The sequence below is a fragment of the Clupea harengus genome, chromosome 14 (genome assembly GCF_900700415.2).
Source record: "Clupea harengus chromosome 14, Ch_v2.0.2, whole genome shotgun sequence".
Lineage (NCBI taxonomy): Eukaryota > Metazoa > Chordata > Actinopteri > Clupeiformes > Clupeidae > Clupea > Clupea harengus.
Genome location: NC_045165.1, coordinates 26223755 through 26247109, shown reverse-complemented (window position 1 = coordinate 26247109; position 23355 = coordinate 26223755). Strand labels below are relative to the sequence as shown.

The 23355-nt window shown below is 49.4% G+C and overlaps 1 protein-coding gene across 1 annotated transcript in view; it reads right to left on the bottom strand.

Moving 5' to 3' along the window:
* syne1b (spectrin repeat containing, nuclear envelope 1b) overlaps positions 1–23355 on the bottom strand; it is a 100819-nt gene that overhangs the window by 52904 nt on the left and 24560 nt on the right. Inside the window, 45 exon segments of the mRNA XM_031580345.2 lie at positions 1–54; positions 324–650; positions 903–1067; positions 1779–1934; positions 2504–2647; positions 2845–3027; positions 3734–3911; positions 4161–4200; positions 4203–4296; positions 4650–5006; positions 5795–5959; positions 6280–6589; positions 6959–7131; positions 7459–7750; positions 8058–8207; positions 8582–8787; positions 8928–9040; positions 9178–9385; positions 10030–10233; positions 10394–10495; positions 10892–11074; positions 11229–11387; positions 11620–11770; positions 12146–12325; positions 12598–13241; positions 13610–13763; positions 13872–14038; positions 14157–14280; positions 14554–14741; positions 15226–15324; positions 15464–15691; positions 16049–16199; positions 16697–16857; positions 17113–17253; positions 17577–17756; positions 18321–18488; positions 18720–18884; positions 19204–19312; positions 19575–19783; positions 20218–20376; positions 20508–20642; positions 20816–20980; positions 21312–21470; positions 21912–22079; positions 22531–22677. The exon segment at positions 1–54 is cut by the window's left edge and continues 90 nt beyond it. Of these exon segments, the coding sequence (XP_031436205.1) occupies positions 1–54; positions 324–650; positions 903–1067; positions 1779–1934; positions 2504–2647; positions 2845–3027; positions 3734–3911; positions 4161–4200; positions 4203–4296; positions 4650–5006; positions 5795–5959; positions 6280–6589; positions 6959–7131; positions 7459–7750; positions 8058–8207; positions 8582–8787; positions 8928–9040; positions 9178–9385; positions 10030–10233; positions 10394–10495; positions 10892–11074; positions 11229–11387; positions 11620–11770; positions 12146–12325; positions 12598–13241; positions 13610–13763; positions 13872–14038; positions 14157–14280; positions 14554–14741; positions 15226–15324; positions 15464–15691; positions 16049–16199; positions 16697–16857; positions 17113–17253; positions 17577–17756; positions 18321–18488; positions 18720–18884; positions 19204–19312; positions 19575–19783; positions 20218–20376; positions 20508–20642; positions 20816–20980; positions 21312–21470; positions 21912–22079; positions 22531–22677 (8115 nt within the window).

Sequence of the window (23355 nt, the reverse complement as noted above, 5' to 3'; positions counted from 1 at the left end):
CTGGGCGATGGTGTCCAGCAGACTGCCATGACTCAGCACCTCCTCATACAACAGCTAGCAGGAGCCCAACACACAGGACCGGTAAACCAATGCAAACCATCTCATCAATTCAACCATCTATTGTTATCTATGCTACGTTATCTGTTCTATATCAATACATTCTTGGATAAGATACAAAAACAAGTGTCATCAAAAGTACAGTGACCATACAAAGCCTGCTGGGTTAAAAGCTCCAGGAACCTATAACCATTGGGTCACTTTGACCTGTCAGGACCTAAACACCTCTTTAGAGTACACAGCAGCAGCTCAGAGCGCACGGCTACCTTGGCTTTGTCCAGATTGTCTGCTTTGTCTCTCATCTCTGAGCACGGCCGGTCCGACGAGTCCAGGCTCTGCTCCACCTGCTCCACCCAGCAGACGAACTGGCGCACGTCGTCCTGGTAGCTGGTCCACTGGGAGAGGGCGCCCTCCAGCTGGCTCTTGCACTGGATGGAGGCGGAGAGCAGGGCGTCCCAGGAGTCCTTCAGCTCCTGGATCTGCTGGCGGATGGTGGGGACTCCCTCGGCGGAGGTGTTTCTCTGCACCGACTCCCCCCGCGTCACCAGCATCTTCAGCTCGATCTCCTTCTCCTGTCGGGCCGTCAGCAGAGCCTACAGGGGCGGCACCACAGGAGGCAATGGAGGACATGGAGGGGTTAGCTGAAACGGCTCAGGGTCGAAATGTAGCAGCCTTTAACAAATCTGCTCCAGACGCCACATTTACTGCAGAGATTCAGGTCTGGCGTGAGATGGCTTCGTCAGCTAACGAGATAATCTGAGACTGCTTTGGACTTCTCCATCCTAGCTGGACTGAAATATGCCATACACCTCTCTCACAAACATCATCTTATGAGTCCCCCACACCTCCAGTTTGATCATCCTGCTGTCCAGCACGCTCCGGTCGGCCGTGGGGGCGCAGTAGGAGTGCATCATGTGGCTGGTGTCCGACACCCAGTTGTGCAGGTCCCGCAGGCCCTTGAGGAAGAGCTGGTGCTCGCTCATGATGTGCTCCACGCGAGACGCCTTCTCCTGGAGAACGCAGGGCGCAGAACAGCTCTTATCAGCATGGGTTAGAACTGCACGGATCCACACAGGACCACAACTCAAGGCAAGGCGCTCAAGACTCTGCAAGACAGACCTCAGAAATGCATTATAGGCATGAAGGGCTAGGTTTTAAGGAATAGATCTAGACATCAAAGACACAGGTTTCTCTTTTCTTATAACACCACCAAGCTGGCTCTTTGTGTTTCAAGTTCTCAATACAAGTCTGCTTCCTCCTTCCTACCTTCAGTTGAGAGGATGAAAGTCATTATTGTAGTACTTATTTATTTACTTATTTAAGTTGGTCGTGTGTAACTGAAATATGTGTAATAACTGTGCTCCATTATTAGTGGTAGAAGTAGGAGTGGTTGGTAACTAATGAGCATCGATTAGTTTAGGTCATTTAGTTCTGGTTTAAAAGTTCAGACTCAGGCGAGAAAGAGGCAAGCGTTAGCTGAAGAAGAGAGGCTGTTGCTTGGGTAAGCAGACAGAGCAAATGTTCTTAAACAGTAGTTTGAAAAAAGGATTCAAAGCTCACTTCACTGAAAGACGGGGGGAAATTGGCCAGCAATATTCACTCAAAGTTGTTTGACATGCAGATTCATGAAGATCAATGCAGTGCCCTTATCCGTGAGCTACTGCAGTGGTCCCAGTTATGGCAGGTGCTGCCACTGTCCCACCCGGTGTGTGGCCAGTTACCTTGGTGGTGTTGGTTAGAGCTAGGAGCTGAGCGGAGAGCTGCGAGATGCGGTGCAGGTAGCCCTTCCCTGCCGAGTGCTCGTCCCACAGCTGCTGGGCTCGCTCTCTCAGCCGGCTCAGCTGCTGCTCCTGGGACGCTAGCTCCTCCAGCACCGACTGGAACAGCGGGAGAAAGTCAGGCCGGTCCGCAAGACAGCACAGCAGAGCAGAGCGGCAGCGGGACAAGACAGAGGTCAAAGGTCAACGGTTAGAGACACAAGCGCTCACAGCATGGCGGATGCAGGCGTGTTAGACAGGCAGGGAGGTTAACAGGTTCAGACAAAGATGAGCTGGGAAGGCACTTGGTATGAGTAGCGATTTAGAAACACATTATGTGGACAGACAGTGGTATGCAATGGAAGCTCTGACATAAGTAAGTCAGACAAGGTGAGAATGGAGAGACAGAGGAAGAATGAATAGCTTTGTGGGACATGGCTGGTGGCTGTGACGAGTGAAGGCAAGCATAGGGAACGCTGGAGGTGGACTCTGGAGACAAACAGACTACTGCTATACCAGTGGTGGAGGTGATGGACAGCTGCTGGACAGATGGACAGATGGACAGGGAACTACTGCTACACCAGCCTACTGATGGACAGCAGCCTACTGGGTGGAGCGGGTGGGGATCTGTGATGATCTCTTGCGGTGATAAGCCATGAGATGGGCGTTGCCGTGGTGACAGGCAGTACCTGCAGCTTGTGGAGCTCCTGCTTCTTGGCCGCGAGGTCGTGCAGCCGGCTGCTGCTCCCCTGCACCGCGGCTTCGGTGCCGCTCAGCCAGTCCTGGAGCGGGTCCACACTCTCCTCAAAGTCCTCCATCTGTGACTGGAGGCTCTGGAAGCCCAATACAAACACAGTTGTGTTGCTTTCAGTCAGATTATTCTATTCATATTTCTATTTATATACAGACATTCATTGTGTGTCACTACTAGTGCAAATGTAGGCCTGAAACTATCAAGATACTGAAGAAACATCAAGACTAATGTTCTAGTGCAGTCCAAACACACGAGCCACTGCCCCGTGGTGCTGACCTGTAGCGTGGCCTCCCTCTGGTGCAGGGTGGTCATGAGGGTCTTCCAGTCCTCCCTGGCGCCTCTGACCTTTGCCCTCACGGCGTCCTCTCGGTCTCTGGTGGCGATGCGGAGCAGCAGGTCCCCACAGAACACCGCCGCGTTGAGCTTGGTCTGGCCCTGCTCTCGGTCACTCACACACTCCTGAGAGAGACAGGCAGGACAGGACGTATGAACATTTTAAATTTGGATAACATGAAAATCAATCAATCAATTCAGTCTTATATAGCACTTCTCTAAATACCCGAAGTCGCTTTACAGAGTCCAGAGTCCAGTAGTCATTCATACACAGTCATACCGGTGGTGGTAAGCTACATCAGTAGCCACAGCTGCCCTGGGGCAGACTGACAGAAGCGTGGATGCCAATCAGCGCCTACGGCCCCTCTGACCACCACCAACATTCATTCATTCATATTCATACGAAGCAATGCATGTCTTTATGATGGTGGGGGAAACCGGAGTACCCGGAGTAAACCCACGCAGGCACGGGGAGAACATGCAAACTCCACACAGAAAGGACCTGGAACGACCGGGATTCAAACACAGGGCCTTCTTGCTGTGAGGCAACAGTGCTAACCACTGAGCCACCGTGCTGCCCAGAAAAATACTAACTTCAAGAAAAACATTACCTCACTGGGTTAAGGTGTTCATTCATTAAGGCAGTACACTAATTAACACAGTTGAAAGATTGTGTGTGTATTGTGAATTGCGTATATGTACTTAGTGGCAGTTGAGTTTGGCAGACATTCTGCTATTCCTGTTATATGCTATATCAGCATTTCCTAATCTCTTGTCCAACACTACTGTACATAGAGTAAATATAGAATCTTTTGCCCGGTCAGGACTGTACCTGAATCTTCTGCAGACTAGAGGACACCTCGGCCAGGTTCTGTGGCACGTCAAAGCATTTGGCCGTGTTGATCTTGGCATGGACCAGCCACTGCTGAAAGTCTCTGCAGGCGGAGCGGAACCTCTGGTCCAGGAGCTTCTCTTTGCTCTGGCACTCACGGGATGCCTGAAGACTCAGACTGGCAGAGAGTGAGGGGGGGGGGGTCCCAGAAGAACATTTTTCAGAATAAATTCAAATAATTGAATCCTAACTTGCAAAATCCCAAATGCTAACTAGTGTGCCATTTTGTCCACTGATAACTTCCATTACGGTTCTGTAGTCTAGCTGCACTGAAAGAGTTCACCTGAATTTTTTCCATTGTGAACTTACTAATAGATAGGTCTCCATTTTGTGCAGTCTGACACAGTGCCCCAAAGTGCAGACTCACCTGTTGTAGTCTTTGATGAGGGCAGACACCCTGTCTGGTTGGTTCCCAGCTCCCTGGAGAAGCGGCACAGGTCATTGAGTTGGGTCTTCAGCTGCTCAGAGGTCTCCTCTGCTTTCAGCAACTCCTCCGAGGTTTCCTTAAGCAGAGACAGACAACTTCATCATTAACTACATAACCACTGTGAGTTGAAAATATATACCAGTAAGGTGTGTATGTGTCTGCATGTAATCACATGATGGCACACTACAACTATCAATTACACTACAAGTAATTATAGTATATAGTCACAGTTACTGCAGAGTTTCCTGCAGCACAGATACTCATCAGCAACTTCAATATCCTTCAAACTGAGAGCAGATAATGAACAGACGTGTACGGGTTTGTGTGTTTGTCTGCAATAAGATGACCCCACACAAAAACTACAACTCGCAGAACTGTGAAACCCATTGTGCAGTTGGCAATTTTCAGACGCTACACTTTGGTCATTACCTTGGCGATCTGCCAGCCGTGGACGGCCTCCTCGCTGGTGTTCATGCCCTCGGTCTGCTGCAGGCAGTTCTTCCAGTCCAGCAGACGCGCGGCGAACATCTGCAGCTCCTGCTCCAGCTGCGAGGCCAGCCGGCCGAACTCCTGCTCGGAGCTGGCCATCTGCTGCAGCGCCCCCTCCAGGCTCTCGCAGGCCGCCGCCGCCGCCCGCTCCCACTGCTCCCAGCCGGCCAGCAGCCCGGCCTCCTCGCGCTCCAGGGCCTCGCAGCCCAGCGTGGAGCTGCGGCCGCGGGCCACGTTGCCGCAGCGCTGCACCCGTGTCATCCGCTCCCAGCCCTGCTGTCGCGAGGCCAGCAGCTCCTGAGAGAGAGAGAGGGCACGTGGAGAAATAAAAAGAGATGGAGAAAATAAAGGAAGGGAAAGGAAGTAAAAGGTAAGAGACATAGACAAAAAAGTGAAATATGCTCTTTTTTAAGCCTGTAGGAGCAGTGGTCCCCCAATCCCTCATGCCCGAGGCCTCCTCCTCAACCAGGTGTCTGCCCTACGAGGGGTTACTCTATTAGATATCTGTTCAGCTGCATCATGGGCATCAACCTGCACGTTTGCAAGATATATAGGGTTAACATGGTCTCTCACAACCCAGTGGCAACAGCCATTCTTCCTACTCCTTCACAGCTTGCTTGCTTAAGGGGCAAGTAGGACTTCCTTGTGACCTTGTTGGTATCAGTGTATAAGTCATTCAGGTGCTGAAGGCACCACCTCTGGTGGTCAGGTGGTGGTGATGGTTACGTACGTAACCAGGGTTCTATGAATTTCGGATGACCGCTGGAGGCAGAGCTTGACAGTCATTCTGAATACTTGCCTTGTCAAGAAGATTGACAAGAGGTCACTTCCTGGGTGAACATGCCTTTAGTACCGCAGCAAAAGGCAAAGGGCAAAGGGCAAAGGGCATATGTCACCCAGACCACTGGTGACTTTGTGAATACAAGCACTCGACCTGCACTTACACGTGATGGACATCCAGGTTCTAAAAGCACTGACCTCTGGCGGTCATCCAGAATTCATAGAACCGCGTTTATATATACAGTACGTAACCATTGTTTACCAGCGCAGCTAGGCCATCATTCCAAGGTCACTCTGTTACTCACTTTGACTTTAGCCAGCTTCCTCTGAACGGCGTCTGCATCTCCAGAGACGTCTGCCCAGCGCTGCAGCTCCTCCCGGGCGGAGGCCAGCCAGTCGCTCAGGTCTCGGACCGCCTCCAGGTACTGCTGGTGGTCCCTCACCGCAGCCTCCATCATGCCCAGCTTCCCCTGCGGCACGGCAGATACACACTCCATCAGAGGAACACCTTCCACTACCACACAGCTACAGAACCGTCAATGTCTTTAGAACGCACCAAACAAAGAGCACTTGCTGAAAACTTACAAAAAATGTTTTGCATAGAAAAGACTGTACGCATCTAATATAAGCAACATTGTTGCAGACACAGTTGTTTAACCATGGTCATTACACTTAATGAAAGGTTTGTGTGCCAGAATACAGAATAATGTCAGTTTGACATTCCACGACTGAACCCAAGAATGAACCCAAAACGATGCGAGACAAACAGACATTATCATAGACCCAGCACCTTGACCACAGCAGTGACGTCACTGAAGTGAGACTGGATCTGGTCACGGCATTCCCTGGAGAAGGTCTTGTCGCCGGTCTTCTTGTGCAGCTCCACGGCCTTGTCGGTGAGCTGGCTGAGCGTGGCGCTGTGGGCGTTGACGTCCGCCAGCATGGCCCGCAGGCGCTCCATCAGGCACACCTTCTCCTTCAGGCCCGGCTGCTCCAGCTCCAGGCAGCCCAGCTCCTGCTCCAGGCCCTCCAGCCACTGCTGCAGCGCCGCTCGGCTCTCCTGGAAGCTGCCCCACTGGGACACCGTCCACTCCAGGCGGCTGCCACGCACCATGTAGAAGGAGAGGGGGACATAAGTCAGATACGTCTTGATGTGAGTGAGAGTGATGAGTGTGGGGCTGATGTGATTACCAGTGTTAGCATGCTACATCAGACTTGGTTGAGGATGGCCAGTGCCAAATGACAGATGGGAACTGTATTTCACTTTTTGCACAGGTTTGCAATCCTAGATTTTGTGTATGGTGCTAGAATTTGTTGATTGTTGATTTTGAGAACAGAGATGCTTTCTCTGCAGTGATGGAGTGGGTTTGGAGTCCAGATTCTGAGTAGCGTGTGGACTTGGTGTCAGGACATGGTGGTGTTGTAGTGGACTTGTGATCTGTGTGTAGTGTTGGTATGGCTGTCCAAACCTGTGGCAGCTCATGGAGGTGACGAGCGTGTTGGCCCAGGTGTCCCTGAGCTCCTGCAGGTGGGAGCGGATGGCGTGCTGCCTCTCAGGGCCACAGCTCTTCAGCAGCTGCTCCCCCTTCCCCAGAGCCAGGTTCAGCCGCACCTCCCCCTCGCCCTTCATCAGCAGGATGTCCTGCAAACACCGCAAAAATCACCATTACTTCAGAGATGACTTTAGAGCCCGGCCCAAGGACCACCAATCACATTCCTCTATATTGCAGGATAAATGTAACAAAGTCACATTTGCAATAATCTTATGATAACTAGTAGTATCAGTTGTAATAACGGTATTTCTTTTTTCATACAGAGACCCTCATAGAGGCCAAGTAGCTACGTAGACAAGTAAAGGTGCCTGAGGTAAAGCTCAGTCAGCAGATGGAATGGAACTGCACTAAAAACACAGGAGAACCTGTTCGAATTAGAGACCATGAGGTCATTATTGCACAGAGGGGGACCAGACCTGGACCAGCGCCAGCCGTGTCTCCAGCGTCTCCTTGTTGCCGGTGGTGCTGTTGAGGGAGGCGAGGCGCTCCTGTACCCCGCTCAGCCAGCCGAAGCAGCCCTGCAGGGCCTCCTCGAAAGCCTGCTGCTCCTGCAAGCCTAGTTGGCAGCTGCGCAGGCGCTCTCGCAGGCTCCTCACCAGGCCCTGGTGCTGCATCTGCAGCTGGGCGGCGGCGCGCACCTCCCCTCCCCCACCACCTCCGGCCTCGTGCAGCGACTGGGCCTCCTGACACAGACTCTCAAACGAGACCCTGTGGGAGACAGAAAACACATCATAAAATAGACATCTTCACTTCACAGGTAGGGTAAACGCCACTGACATGGACTAGAGGTCTCTTATAGGTGAGAAAAAACCTAGTGGTTTAATGTAAGACTCTCCACCAGGTCCTACACTTTCTGCCACCACTAATAGGATATAACAACCATTTGGACCAGTAATGGTCTTAAAAGGCACGAGAAGTAAATGCATTTGGACTAGTAACGGTCTTAAATGCTAAATTATTCACTGGAGTGGAAGTACGCCACAATAAACAGAAGGGCCATGATGTGAACTCTGACCTCTCCTGGATCACTTCCTGTTGGAGCTCCTCCACTCGCTGCAGTGCCGATTTTTCTAGGTCACATGACCTCTCCTCAGGCAGCTCAGTGGTCATCCTTCCCTCCATCAACTCCAGCCAGTGCTGCAGCTTTTGAACATGATCTTCAAAGCTGTATACACACACACATATACACACATGATTTCTGATTCACCATGTAACCATGTCATTTCTGAATTTAAAGTTTGCCTTCTGACTGCTTCTAAGGCTGATGTGAAGGCAGACGTATTCGTAATAAGGATGTGGACTGTGTTTTTTTCAGACTGAGGAGCTGCTGCCAAGACAAGACAAGTGACAAGATGTGATGTGTCTTTCCAATATCAGCTGGTGCAGCTGCGTGTTTCCATTACGACCAACAGCAATCCACTTTGTCATTTGAAGACTGAGATCAGTTGGTAAAATGAATGAAATCAGGAAGGATTTCTGAACACTGGAACATCAGCACTGTCTCCCGATGAGACTGCCCAGCGCAGCTCCGAGGCTCACCTGTTGAGTTCAGTGGTGCTGCGCTCCAGGCTGAGCTGGTTCTGTCTGCACTGCTGCGCGTAGCTGTCCCAGTCCTGCTGGGCCGAGCTCAGCCGCATCTGCACCTGGCCTGCGCTGGCTTTGGGCAGGTGCAGCAGGAGCTTCTCCCCCTCCTCACACACCCGTGTCACGCGGCTCTCACCGTCCTCCACACGGTCCAGCGCCCCCTTGAGCATAGGAGGGGAAAACACACGCACCTCAGTACCTCAACACACTCCTGCGCTGTCGGTGTGCTAAATGAAATGAACGTGCTTCAGATGTGGACGCGATTCATGCCGCCATTATGGGAGAGAAGCAGCTTTGGTACCCTGAGTTTCTGAAGTTTGCGCTCAAGGGTGCTGACGTCCCCGGACTGGTCTGAACATTCTTTTACCACATCCCTCTGATCCGCCAGCCAGCCATGGAACTCCTGCACCAGTTCTACAGACGACGAGTAAAGGATTGAAGGAGACAAGGAGGAAAAGGCAGAATGAGATGGGGAATAGCTTTCTAATCGCACCCGTGAAACCCTGCTCCTACCAGTGAAGCAGTGTAATATCACCCGTGAAAGCGCTTACCTGTGAAGCGCTGCTGCAGACTGTGCTGTAGGGAGCCCAGGCTGCGGCCGCACAGCTGGTTCACCGTCTCGTACCTCCTGATGAGGTCGGTGAGGGCCATGCCCAGTCCAGCCAGCTCCTCCGAGGGGAACTTCCTGCAGAGGGCATTCAGGCTCTCCCGCGTGGAGTCGATGCTGTCCTGCTGGCCCTGAAGCTCCTTCTGCACCTCCTGTGTGAGCGGGAGAGGAACCGCATCAGCTTCGTTACGTCTAACACAAAGACAGACTAGTCCACGAGCCTTAGTCCTTCGGACATCTCCCCTCTGTCAGCTATTTCAAGAGTTGTATTTATCTAACTGTGTCAAAAGGTATCCGTTAGGAAACGAGACTCTGTTTTCTTCAAAACACAACCCAACTAGTACCTTTCCGATTTACGAGTGGGCAAACCGTCATGGTTAACAACAAGTTTTTCCTCCAAATAGCAAGAGCACAAAATCTGAAGGCATTTTATTTCACATAGGGGATCATTTCTGATAGCCCATAGGACAGGGTATTGTTACATTTTGGCAGTCCGATGGGAAAACTGAATTGTCCTGGGATGTCACTACAGTATTGAGTTGTCCTGTCACTAGGTGAACTTACTCTGAGCTGATATTTGATATTAACAACCAAAGCTCAAATGAAGTTGAATATATAACTGCTAGAAAACTATTCTTGGATTGAGGATTGAGACTGCTCATTCAAAGAAAACATTTCAACATTTCAACACAGGGCAAACCTAAAAACTACTGTTAATCTACAGCATCTACCTCCCCAGAAACCTTTAACACACAGCAGGATGCTGTCTTTCCTTGCCTGAAGAGGCCTTCAGTACCTTCACTCTGCTGATCTCCTCTGGGTCTCCCCTGCTGGGAGAGGCCTGCACTGAGTTCTCCACCGTCTGCAGCCACTCAGACATCTGGGAAATGAAGTCCTCCAGCTGCTTCTTCTGAGTGCAGAAGTCCCGCAGGTTGCTCCTCGCCTGTTCACACAGCGTCCGCACGTGATTGGTCTTCTTCCTCAGCTCCGCCTCCAGGACCTGTGTGATAAATGCCAACGGATTCAGATAACTCAGCAGAGTACTAGTTATCAGCTGTAAGGTGCTGAGTTGTGTGCATGAATATATGTGCATGAATATATATGTGTGTGTGTGTTCGTGTGTGCGTGTGTGTGTGTGTGTGTGTGGTTGTCATCCATACCTGTATCTCTGCTGGACTCTCCTGACTCCCACTGAGCTCCCTTAGCTCAGCCACTTTCCCCTGCAGAGCCTCCACCTCTTGCTCCCGGCTCTCCACCTCCGCCTGAGTACACACACACACACACACACACACACACACACACACACAAACACATACACACACACACACGCACACACACACATGCACACAGCTCAACAAATGATGCATCTGTCTCACATTTGACTTCCTCATACTTCCACACATTTCATTTATAGTGCAAGCAGTCTCCTCGTTCATCCCCAATATAACTACTGGCTCTCTACCTCAGCTTGTACTAACAAAACACTCAAGCTGGTCGGTGCCTACAAACATGTTTGTAATTTACACACTTGACTGTAAAAAACAAAAGAGAAAATATTGGTAATGTACTATACACTTGTTCCTGAAACTGAATACTACATACTAGATGCTGAAATATAATATTGTGTTACTTGTGTGTACTAAATGTGCATCACATGCCTGTATCTCATTGAGCCTGCGGTCGGTCTTCTGGCTGTCGTCCAGGTGGCTAAGGCTCTCGCTGAGCTCAGAGACTGAGCAGGTGGACCAGCTCTCCAGCTCCCGGCCCACCTTAGCGATGTGCTCCCACAGCGCCAGGCTCCGGCTCAGGACGGCCATGTTATCCTCCACCCTCTCAGACACCTGAGGGAGACACAACAGGCACCTCAGACATCACCTAGCCACAGAAAATGCCCAGAACAATCACAGACCAATGCACCATACCAAGGTTGTTTTGTTTCAGTTTTTTGTGTGTTCTTAGCTTGTAGTTATCAGACAATGTTGAAGTGCCACTCACATCCAGCCAGCGGTCCACGAAAGCCTCCATATCCTTCTTCACAGACTCGCTCTCACATTCTGGAACTTTCTTCAGCTCTGCCAGCAGCTGTTTGCCTTTGACTGAGAGGCAGTCGAGCTTGTCCTGGTGGGTAGCCAACTCCGTTTTCACAGCCTCATGCTGTGCCAAACAGGAAAACACAACATCACCACGTCTTTTCCAAACAAATTTGCGACTTGGTGTAAACCAATTTATAATCCAAGCAGCTTCTAAATGCCAGAGAAAATGAGTGGAGTGAATATATGTGGTATTTCTAAACTAATATATTTGTGGATGACCTTGGCATTGCCAGTTTCGTGATACACGACCGGAGCTACAGGTACAACATTAACAGCTAGTGAAGAGCACCTACCCGAGACAGAGATCTCCTGGTGCCCTCGCGTTCACTAAGAGTAGTCCTGAGCTCAGCCACCGCCTCAGCACTCTCCACCACACCGCTGATGGTGGCCTTCAGACTCTGGAAGTCCTTCATGAGCTCCAGCAGAGCGCTGCACTGCTCCTGCCTGTCCAGTCAACACATGGAGAACATGTCACTTTCTGCTCATCACTAGCAAGAGGTGCATGAGGTTCACTCAAACCGCTTTAAGGTGTCCCGCCTAACCCCGAAAGAGCATATTTAGATGTCGCCAGTTGTTCAACAGAAGCCTAATTGTAATCTAGCTCCTATGATGATGATGTTGATGATAGTATTTAGCTGATGATAGTACCTGTATCTAGGATGACATGGATACATACATAATTAATTACTGACAGTTACCGACAGATCATTTGCATACTAATCCAGTGGAGTGGAACCTATGATCAGACTATACTGATTAACCATTAACCAAGTCTAGTTTGAAAGCCTTAACCACTACCAGATTGTCAGGTTCCTGTACCTCTCAGTGATGAGTTTCTGGGTCTCTCCCCAGGTGGTCTCCAGGAGGCTGACCTCCCTCCGCACTTCCCCAGCCAGCTCTGCATCCCTCTGGGCCAGCTGCTGACCCTTCTCCCTTAACCACTGCTCTTCATGCTGGTGCGACTGGAGCTCTTCCTCCAGCTGCAGGAAGAAGCGCAGCCTATAGTGCAGAGAGAGGAGGTCACTCTATATATATATTGTTGGAAAACTGGTGTGAAAGCTGAGGCAATGTGAGCTTCAGGTTCATCAGCTGTTATCTTTGGACCATTTATTATATTGACAACATTAATATAACGTTAAATATAATTAACAAAAACATCAAAAGACAGACAAAACAAGACCTCTTTGCCATTCAATTCAAAATACATGTAGCATGTCACACCATTAGGATCCAGCAGGGAACTATTTATTTTCTGAGCGTGGGCTTCTAACCTGTGCTGCAGGGCGGTGACGCTGGGCTCTCGGAGGCCCTGCTGCTCGGCCTGCTGCTCCAGGTCCTCCACGCTCTTGAGCAGCTGCTCCCGCCGCTGCCTGAAGGCCGTCCACAGCGCCCCCAGCTCCTCCGCCTCGCTCTGTTTGGCCCCCAGCTGGCTCCGTACGGCCTCCAGCTCAGCCCCAAGCAGATCGGCCAGCGCCCGGCACGTGGTCCTGGCCCCCGCCTGCCCTCCCCCTCCGGCCCCGTCGCTCAGGTGCAGGTGGGCCTTGCAGAGGCTCCCGTCCAGGCTGACGGCCAGTGCCTCCAGGCGGGCGATGTCGGGCACGATGGAGGCCAGGTCCTGCTGCAGCTCCTGCACGCGGCTGCGCTCCCAGCTGCCGGCGCTATCCACTGTCTGCCTGAGGCTGCGCAGGACGCCGGCCGCCACCCCGCGCGTCTGCAGGAAGGCCTCCAGCCGCTGCAGGCTCTCGGCAGCCAGCTGCAGCTGCTGCTGTGTGTCCATGTAAGGCTGCAGGCCGCCCTGCCACTGAGCCTGCAGCAGCTGGAGGCTGCGGGGCTCGCAGGAAGAGGCCAGCTGGTCCAGCTGCTGCTGCAGACGCTCCCGCTCCGACGACTTCTGCCGGAGAGTGTCCGCACGACCCTGTAGGGGGCAAGTTAACCGAGTGAGAATCCTCTGTTGTTGTCAACTAACCCATCCCTTTCATACTGACTCTCATTGAAAGTCTCATTGACTCTCAGCCCAATGAAGAGATGCAAAGTGACATTAATAAATGTGTGGTGTAGGTATGTTTAGGTACATGTAGGTAGGTATGTTTAAAGATAGATAGATAGATAGATAGATGGATACTTTATTAATCCCGAGGGAAATGTAGTTTTTTCTTTTTCTTTTTAAGATATTCATGCTCAGCTGTGGCACCTATCTCATGTGACATAAGATCACAAATCACTAGGAACTTCCTGGTTTCATAATGGTTGCATAGAATACTTTGCATTAGATTCCCACAGTACCTCAACCTCTGCTCTGGTAGGCTGCAGGTCAGTGATGTTGATCATCAGGGGTGTGTGCAGGGTGGAGGCAAAGGCCTGCGCCCAGCGGGAGAAGCCCTGCAGGCCCTGCTCAAGCTGCTCCACCTGGGATAGCTGTTGCTCCACCAGCTGGGTCCTGGAGGAGGAAGAGAGAGATTCAAGATGGAGGACAGCCACAAACCCTAGCTGACCTTAGAGTGATGTTAAATATATTAGGTCATCAGATGTCATTTATGAGACTAGCCTGTTAGCTAGGGCTGTAGTCTGGGAACTCCATCTCTGTTGCAGCTGGTGCAGCTCTTCCTTGAGGGCCTCCACCCGCTCCTGGGGTGCTGTGGGGTACAGCGCCTCCGCCTGAGTCCCCAGCTCCTTGAGCAGAACCTCCAGGCTCTTCAGCTCTGAACGCAGGTGCTGTGGGACGGGACACAGCATTGGCTCAGCATCAGTAGAGGACACATACAGATGGAACAAGCGAGGCACGAGGAGAGTAGCAGTAGAGGTATGTCACGTCACGTCTGCTTATGTTTACCTGCACGTCCTGAAGGTCACTCTGAAGTTTTGACTTGTCTGCAGGGAGCAGCTGATCCTCAGTGCCGGTGACCTGTTCACATCTCTCTAGAAGGTTCTGGACAGTGGTACAATCCTTCTGATACCTGACGGAGATAAGACACAGACCATTTGTACAGTATAAACAGACACTGCTCACAATCGTACATAAACTGGTCAAAATACGAAACCATCACAGATCACAGCGCCCAGTTCTTATATTTTTCATTTCTCGATTCACTAGTTTTGGCATAATATTTTTTTTTATAGTTTTGAACTGTTTTGGCCCCCATTTCTCTACAGAAGGGCTTTGCTGAAAAGATCTATGTGAAATGACTTTGACATCCAGTGGAACAGCAGGAGCATCGGTTCAGCCTTACTTCTGCCAGAGGCCCAGCACGTTCTCCAGGCGGTTCTGCATGTCCACGGCCTGCTTCAGGCTCCTCTCGTGACTCCGCTGGAGCTCCTGCATCAGCTGCTCCGCCCGCTCACGCTCACTCAGGCGCCGTGCCGACGTGCTGAGGGACAGCAGCGCCCCCCTCTGTTTCTCCAGAGACTGACACACATCCTGCCAGACGCACAGAAGCAGGGCACACAGGCGCAGAGAGATGTTAATAAGTGCAGAGAGAACCACAGGTGACTGTGAGGAAAACACACTAGTCTCGGGGACTAAGGTTTCAATAAATATAAAGCTTCTGACAAATGACCAGAGAGACTGAATGATATGGGTATCTCACATGCAACTGCCCTGGAGTTATTTCTGCGAGTGCTGTTATGTTTATCAGTCAGTAGGTGAGAGAGGGTAGACAGTTGTGGAGATGCAGCTTGACGCAGACAAACAGGTACATAGTCAGGTCCACACTGACGTAGACAGAGAAAGCTTTCCCAAGGAGAATAAACATTACCATGTGCTCTTGAAGAGAGCGGTACGTGTCTGAGGAGAATAAACATTACCATGTGCTCTTGAAGGGAGCGGTACGTGTCTGAGGAGAATAAACATTACCATGTGCTCTTGAAGAGAGCGGTACGTGTCTGAGGAGAATAAACATTACCATGTGCTCTTGAAGGGAGCGGTACGTGTCTGAGGAGGAGCCGCAGGAGCTCACAGGCCTGCTCACTTTCTCCTGCAGGTCGCTGATGGCAGCTCGCACCTTCAAGTAAAAAACAGTCATTACCCACAATGATTTAAAATACTGTGTCCATACAGACATATATGCCTGTGTTTAAAATGCGTAGCTGTTTAGAATACACAGGGTGCTACTAAAAATATGAAGGTGTATTGATATATACCTCTTCGAGGCTGGCATTGAACTTCAGCTGTTGGGTGTGGCTCTCTCCCAGTTGACCATTCACCTGTTCCACATTCTCCTTAAGCTCCTCCCAGTACCTGCCAATCTGTGTTAGTCTGGCTTTGATTCGTGCCGACTCCCCTGACGACAGGAACTGACCCAAGCCCTGAGACTCGGTCTCCAGTTGAGAGAAGACCTGCTCTTTGTCCTGAACCTCCGACTCCACATTCTGACAACCAAAGACAGCAGAGGACATTATACCTTCTCATTCTAATTTGTGACCAATTTTAGGCATGAAAACATTACCTTTATTACCATTACCTCTATCAATCTTTTTCTTTTAGATAGGAAACTATAGGAACTCAAATCTATTTGAAGACGACAGTATTACAAATGTAATGGGGACTCAGACCAGTACCCCAACAGCTAGACAGTGAAGGAATGTTACCAGCTGAGGCACTGAAGTATCATCCATGTATATTCCTCAACTAAATTGACTCAAAGCACTCAAGGGGCATTTTACAGTTAACCTGCACTACAGAATTACAGCGGGGAATACACAGCTATCCTCTATCAGAGCATGTACCTTCACTGCATTGATCATCTCCTCCAGTGGCAAGCCTGAGCTCTTCAGTTTCTCCAGTTCTTTCTCCTTCACAGAGATCCACGAGGAGAAGGCATCAAACTCCTTCCCAAATGAATCCCACCGCGTCTTCATATTCTCAAGGGTCTTTACACTTAGGGAAAAACAGTACAATAACGTTAATATATCCTGCAGTAGCCACTGATGATAGATAGATAGATGGATACTTTATTAATCCTGAGGGAAATGTAGGTCATCCAGTAGCTTATACACTTATACACTTGTACAACTCACAGACATACATAGAGTACATCAATCACATACACATAGGGAGAACATGTTCACAAGGAGTGGCGAGTTTACAGATACAAGAATGGGCCTGACCCTGTGGTACAATATCTATTGATATAGTAGTAGTGTAATTGTAGCAAAAACACTCAAACAACTGTGAACTGATGAAGTTACAAATAAAGAAATATACAATGTATGCTGAACAGTATCCAAAAGGTCATGAAATAAAGCCATCGGAGATAAACTACTCTTGTGCTTCAGTCAGGAAACTCTGCCTAGCCTTAGCTAATGGGCCTGGGCAGTACTAAACCAGTCTGATTCATCTCAAGTTGCCGTGAATGTTTGATAATGCAGAATTACTCTTTGTTGAGTTGGGTCCGGGCCTGTTCCAGCTGCAGGCTGAGTGAGCGGGCGCGCTCCTGCAGGAGAGTCTGGTTCTGTGGGCCCAGCTGGATCTCCTGAGCTTTCCTCACCAGTGACCCCACCACTGATGCCTCCCGCTCACTTTGCTTCAGTAGGTCCTGGGAAAACACACACACACACACACACACACACGCTTTATAGTGATGACAGTATCAACGTTTCTGTGTGCATGCATACACAGACAGAGCACTCCAGTTTGACCACAACAATGCATCCACATAGGCAAGGAAAGCACTTGCACAAACACACACACACACACACACACACACGCACCCACGCACAACAGACACACACACACACACACACAATCAATGCACCACACAAAACACTCACAGGTTTGACTGATGCCTTACCTGTGCCCGTTCCAGCTCTGCAGTCAGACTCTCAGGGCTGCTGTAGGTGGGCTCTCTCTCTGCCACTGAGGACGCTCGGCTCACAAACTCCTGCACTGCCCCCTGCTGGCTGTCAAACTCCTGCCAGGCAGTCAGAGATTCCTGAAGCACAGGAGCAAAATACAATACGTCACTATTGGAATCTTTACTCACACCAAAATTAAAACTGTATACTTTTGTGTGTGTGTGTGTGTGTGTGTGTGTGTGTGTGTGTGTGCGTGTGTGTGTGTGTGTGAGAGAGAGAGAGAGAGAGAGAGGGATAGATAGAGAGAGAGAGAGAGATATGTGGGTTTACCATGTCGACAAAATAAAAGAACAACACAATGAACAGGATTTGTTTAAGAAAAGCATTGTACAGTCCATTTTAGTGTGCAAAAACAACTGGTTCAGCTGCTATGCGATGACATGAGCAGCACTCCATTCACCTGTAGAGTGTGCTCATGAGACTCCATGGTCTGCTCCATTCTGCTGAGATTGTCCTGCAGCTGCTGCAGGTCGTTATGGAGGGAGTCTCTCATGTCCTCATCAACCTGCAGCTGCTGCCCCCTGCTGGCCAGCTGCTGCACATCTCTCCTGTGCACCTTCACACGGCGCAGCTGCTGCTGCTTGGCAAGAAAAAAACACTTTACTAATGCTTCACAGGAGAATCACAACTAATATACCACAGTTCACAGAATTACCACTGTAAAAGGAAGGAGATGGCACTGTTTGGGGAAGAAAAGAGTATATTGCCATAGCTTTATTGTGTGACAAAGATAAATTGAGATAAATGATGTGTACAGATAAAAAGTGTTACTATGGAGATATGTTAGTCAGTTCCTGTTTTGAAGGCAGAAAACCCCCTTTCATTACATTCTACACGGTGCACTTGACCAATACTATGGTTGCATATAACAAAACAATGGTGATCGACTGTGCTACTGTCATAGCTATGCAGCAGTGTGTAGGTGTGGTAGGATAGAGTTGTCACATCTGTTCTATTTGCCTTTTCAACCTCACCAAAGCTTCCTCCTCTCTGCTCTGCTCATATCTGACTGATTCAGGTCACTTGGCTTCCATTTTGGCTCACATATGCATTTCGCTCTCATTTGTTTCTTTATTTAGAGATTAAACACTGTGAAACTGACATTGCATGACATAGCACAGATTATCCTGTCAGGGGCAGTCACCTGGTGCGTGAGCAGCATCTGCTGGGCCTCTCTGACCGTCTCTGCATCCAGGATCTTTCTCGCCTCCGTCTGCAGCTCCTGCTGACCCTGGACCAGCTCCTCCAGTGCCGAGCGCACCTCCTGCTGGAACTGCACACAGTCCCCCACGGCCAGCAGCACACGCTCAGACTGTTACAGAGGAGAGAGCAGAGTGCACAGGACAGGCACGCTTAGAATGAGCTGCACATTATGGAGAAAGTGAGTATGCAGTTCAACAACAATTGAATGAGATGTAGAGATATAAAGTGTTAATAGCCTACAACCATTATAAGGATTTTTGTCCTTCTGATAAATGAGAATGATAATGGAATAAGGCTTTGTTTATTGTTTTATGGCCATGTGCATCAGCAGGTAGCTTACTTCCATGAGGGAGGTGAGAAGGCCCTTGAAATCAGAGGAGAGCTTGCTGAGGGAGTCTCCATGCCTCTCCGTGTCTGCCTCCCAGCAGAGCTCCGACAGGGCGGCCAGCCGAGCCTTCAGCCAGCCCACATTCCCATCCTGCAGCTCTGCCTCGCTCCGCAGGGCCTGAGGAAAAGCACAGGGAGACGTCATACACACACAAACACACACAAACACACACACAAACACACACACACACACACACACACAAACACACACACACACAAACACACACACACAAACACACACAAGCCTAAAGAAGACAGCTCGCTCCTCCTGCAGCTCAACCTGAGAACAACAAAGGGAGCCACGACACTATAGACGCATAAATATGAACAGGTATACATACATACACATGGATGTATATACATACATACACAAAACCACCCATGCATAAATACATACAAAATAATGTAAGTGGTATAACCAGAAAATTGGTCCTCACCTCTATGTTTGATTTGACCTGTCCATATTTGATGGGGTCTTTGACTCTGTTTCTCAGCAGCCTGAGTTGACTCTCTTTGGAGGACAGCCAGGAGGAGAGCTCAGAGAACCTGTAAAAGCCACATCCATTTGATTACTGAAGGCTCTGGCTGGCTGGAGCTAATCCACACAAGAAATGCAAAGGACTGCAAAGGGGAAAAAATCAATAAATAAAACATCAGTGGAAGAGATATTTTTGATTATGCTGCAGGAAACCATAAACTCAATTCAAGCTATATTTTGTATTATGCTGCTGGCATACAGTACATCCATCCATCTATCCATCAATACATATATAATGTACATCCATACACAGTAAGTCAGTGTCCTGACCTGGAGTTGAACTCTTTCCACTTGTCTGGATGCTGCATCAGTTTCTCATGTGTGGCCTGGATCTCCTCTCTGACCTCAGAAAACGTGAGTCTGGAGGACTCCAGGACCTGATGGGCCTGGTCACCTTCCGGAAGTTTCTGACAGAGCTCATCCATGTGCTGCAGCCGCTTCTCACAGAGCGCCTGAGGACCCTTCTCCCTGAAGAAGGCCTGTGGAAAGACACGGAGCCACACACAAGAAATCGTCACTGCATTTAGTTCTTCTCTGAGCTATTATTTCTAACAGACTTTAATTGTTTTGAACATCACATACACCCTGTCTGTTGGACAGCAGTATATTTTAGAGATGTTTACTGAAACAACCACTCCAGTAATTGCACCCTATCAACCCCAGGAAGTACTTTTAGGACAGTAGTATATTTTAGAGATGTTTACTGAAATAACCACACCAGTAATTGCACCCTATCAACCCCAGGAAGTACTTTTAATTGCTGCCTAATTGCCCCCTTAAGTGTTCCAATAACAATAACAACCCCATACCAAGTACATACCCCAGTAACTAAGCCTCTTAGTGTCCAAAGAAGCCCTCCTGCCACTCACCTTATGACAGGAGCCATAAGTTCCCCAGCCCTGCCCAGCCTTACCCTGTGCTCTCTGATGAGCCTCTCACTGCCCACCCCCGGCACGCTGCGGTTCTCCCGGGCCAACTCCGCCTGACACTCCTGCAGCGAGCTCATCAGACGCCCCCGCTCCACCTCCACCTTCAGCTGCAGCAGGTGGTACGGCACCTCCGTCTGCAGGTCCTGGGAGACACCGCGCACAGATATAATGAGCCTCATGTTCAAGACAGACGCGGACAACAACGTGGCTTAATAATGGATGAGGCTCTGGTCTGGGTGTAGTGAGTGAGTGAGCGGGCGTGTTGTACACTGACCTTCCACTGCTTGTGCAGTCTTCTCACAGTCTCCTGTAGGCTCTGCTGCTCCTGCTCAGGCAGTATGTCTGTTAGCTCGTCGCACGCCTTCAGGAAGGCATTGAGAACCCTCTGGTCCAACTGCCCAAAGAATTCCTGCATCGATAAAAGAAATACACGACTAAAACATCAAACCCTCATACACTATACTTACATTTTAGCGGTTTGCTTGGTGAGTAATGATTTGGGGTTGGGATTTACATGTTTTTTTTCTGAAACAGACTATTGTTTTCCTTGAGGAGTTTCTATGAGTGGACTGTCCTTCTCACCGTGTGTTTCTTCAGCAGGTCCTCTGGGTTTCCCCTCTCCGTCATGGAGGTGCGGGCCATCTTCAGCACCTTCTCCAGCTCCACGCGTGACTCCTCAAAGCGCTTCATCAGGCTGCTGTTGGCCTCCACATGCTTCTTCCACTCAGTGGTCTCCTTTATCATAGCCTGGAGGGACATCGAAAGACATTTAGGAGTAGAACACACACACAAATCTTCTGCTGTTTATACCTACACACACATTCCAATACCATCTCTGAGAGCAGGCTATACTGTTCTGGTGTGTACCAAATAGAAAGCTGTGTCCCATGATATACCTGAGGCAAAGCCTCAACTATGTCACACCTGAGAGAAAGCCCCTCCAATTCAGTCATAATTACCTGAACAGCCCCTGTCCTCTCTGAGGGAAAAGCTCCACCCTTTTGGTACACCTGAAAGCTCTGTCCCTCAAACTGCTCTTTCGGGTACAGCCCAGATAAGCCCCTTCTTTGCCCCATACCTGAGAGGAAGCCTGCAGCTCAGCCACCCTCTTCTGCAGCAGGGAAGTGTCCAGGTGACGGAGAGTCTTGCTGCCAGCCAGCACCCTCTGGATGATCTGATGGTTCTTGTCGATCACAGACAGACACTTCTTACAGCTCTGCTGATAGGTCACCAGCTCCTGAAGGCAGAAGGAACAAAGTGCTTTAATATTTACTTCAGATTTCCTATGTCCATGAGTGATGGCACCTCTGAGTTAAACAGTATAACAATACTTTAACAAATCCTATCATTTAACAGGTGGGGGTGTGCAAGAGTGTGTGTCCTTGTTCTTTTCTTTTTCAAAGTGTGGAACTAGTGAATGAGTCAGTCTTGGCCCCTTTCATGTCACTACATCCAGCAGAATATGATCTGGTTCCTAATGTCAGTGAATGGAATCAAATCACCTCTGAAAAAACTGAATAATCTTTTATCTTTATTGCCTCTGGGCCTGTTTAGGCTGATTTGCACTGTCTGAAACATAGATTTATTTTAATTTAGCTGCAATGCATCCACAAGAACAGAGCATAAGACCAGGGCTACGGCCCTTTAATCTCCAGGATGAGTAACCTTGCTCAGTCACCTGACACTTCTGCTTGAAGTCCCCAGCAGCCTCGGGCTCTCGGGCAGAAGTGATTCGGCTGGCCTTCTCCAGGGCCTGGTAGAACCCCGTGATGTTCTTCTCCATCTCCTCCAGTGGGGCCAGCAGCACCTGGGCCTCCTTAAGCAAGGGCACGGAACGCTCGCGCACCTGAGGAGGACCGCACGGAGGGAAGAGTCAGAGGGAAGAATGGTCTTTTGTCTTTTGACCTCCCACAGTAGGAGGGGGAAGGTCTCCAGGGGCTTTCTACATGATGAACAGACCAAGGTCTCCAAGGAAACAGAGCGATATTTCATATTTATTGAGAGCACGAGAGCCTTTATTGAGAGCACAGGAAGTCATAATAGCTCTCTACAAGAAAGGTTAGTACCTACACGAGGAGGGTGCAGGAACTGGTGGCCTTCTATTTGAATAGTTTGAGAGGGGAAATTAGAACTACGAGGAGAACATAGGCAAAGAAGATTGGAAATATACGAGTGAGAGGACAGTATGAGAGGAAGAGGAGAGAATAGAATACTTGGAGATGAAAAAGAGACTGAGACTGAAAAAGAGACTGCTGTTTTCCAGGGAAGAGAGAAGGGCGGCTGCTATCCTCACTAACCTGGCAGAGATGCTCTTTCAGGACAGTCATGGCAGCCAGCATTTGGTTGATCTCCTCTTGGGGAGTGTCTTTGGTCAGCTGCTGGGCTTTACGAGTGGCGCTCTTATACTGCGCCTCCATGGGAGCTGCCTTGTGCTTGATGTCCTGCTGGAGTAAAGCCCCACATGGGCCAGACAGATCAAGATGGGTCTCAACATACAGCAATTACAAACGGTTACACAGAATCTAACACACAAGGAACACAAAGAACTAAGTCTAATAATGATTTGCCTCTCGCATCTGATTTGCCCCAGTTGGTTGTCATTTCTTACCAACAGTGAAATGAGCAGCAATGAACATGGGGGCAATGACCATCAGAGTGGACATCTCTATCAGAGGGGATATCTAAAAACAATGTCAATCTGGTTTGGTATTAAATTCAGATAATAAAAATGCTTGTTTATCAGGCTTTGTTGCTAGGTTATTTACTTATTTTATTACCCAAGCATTTTCAAAACCAGCTGTCAGCATGATTTAATGGTACCCGGAGGTTTAACAAGCCTTTAACATACATACACAACTGGTGCCAGGATAGGCAGACTCCAGAAGCTGTTAGCTTTAATAACCTACAAATTATAGAGAATCTATGACTTGTTGTTCCTGAACAAGGGATGGTTGTTGTATACACCCAAAACCATGTGACATAATTAGTTTGAGGAATTTGATTTTCAACAGGAAATCATGAAGCCAAATGTGAAAATGGGACAAGGAAAAAGGTGACTTGTGTGTGCGCGTGTGTGTTTGTATGTGTGTATCTGTGTGTGTGTGTGTGTGTGTGTGTGTGTG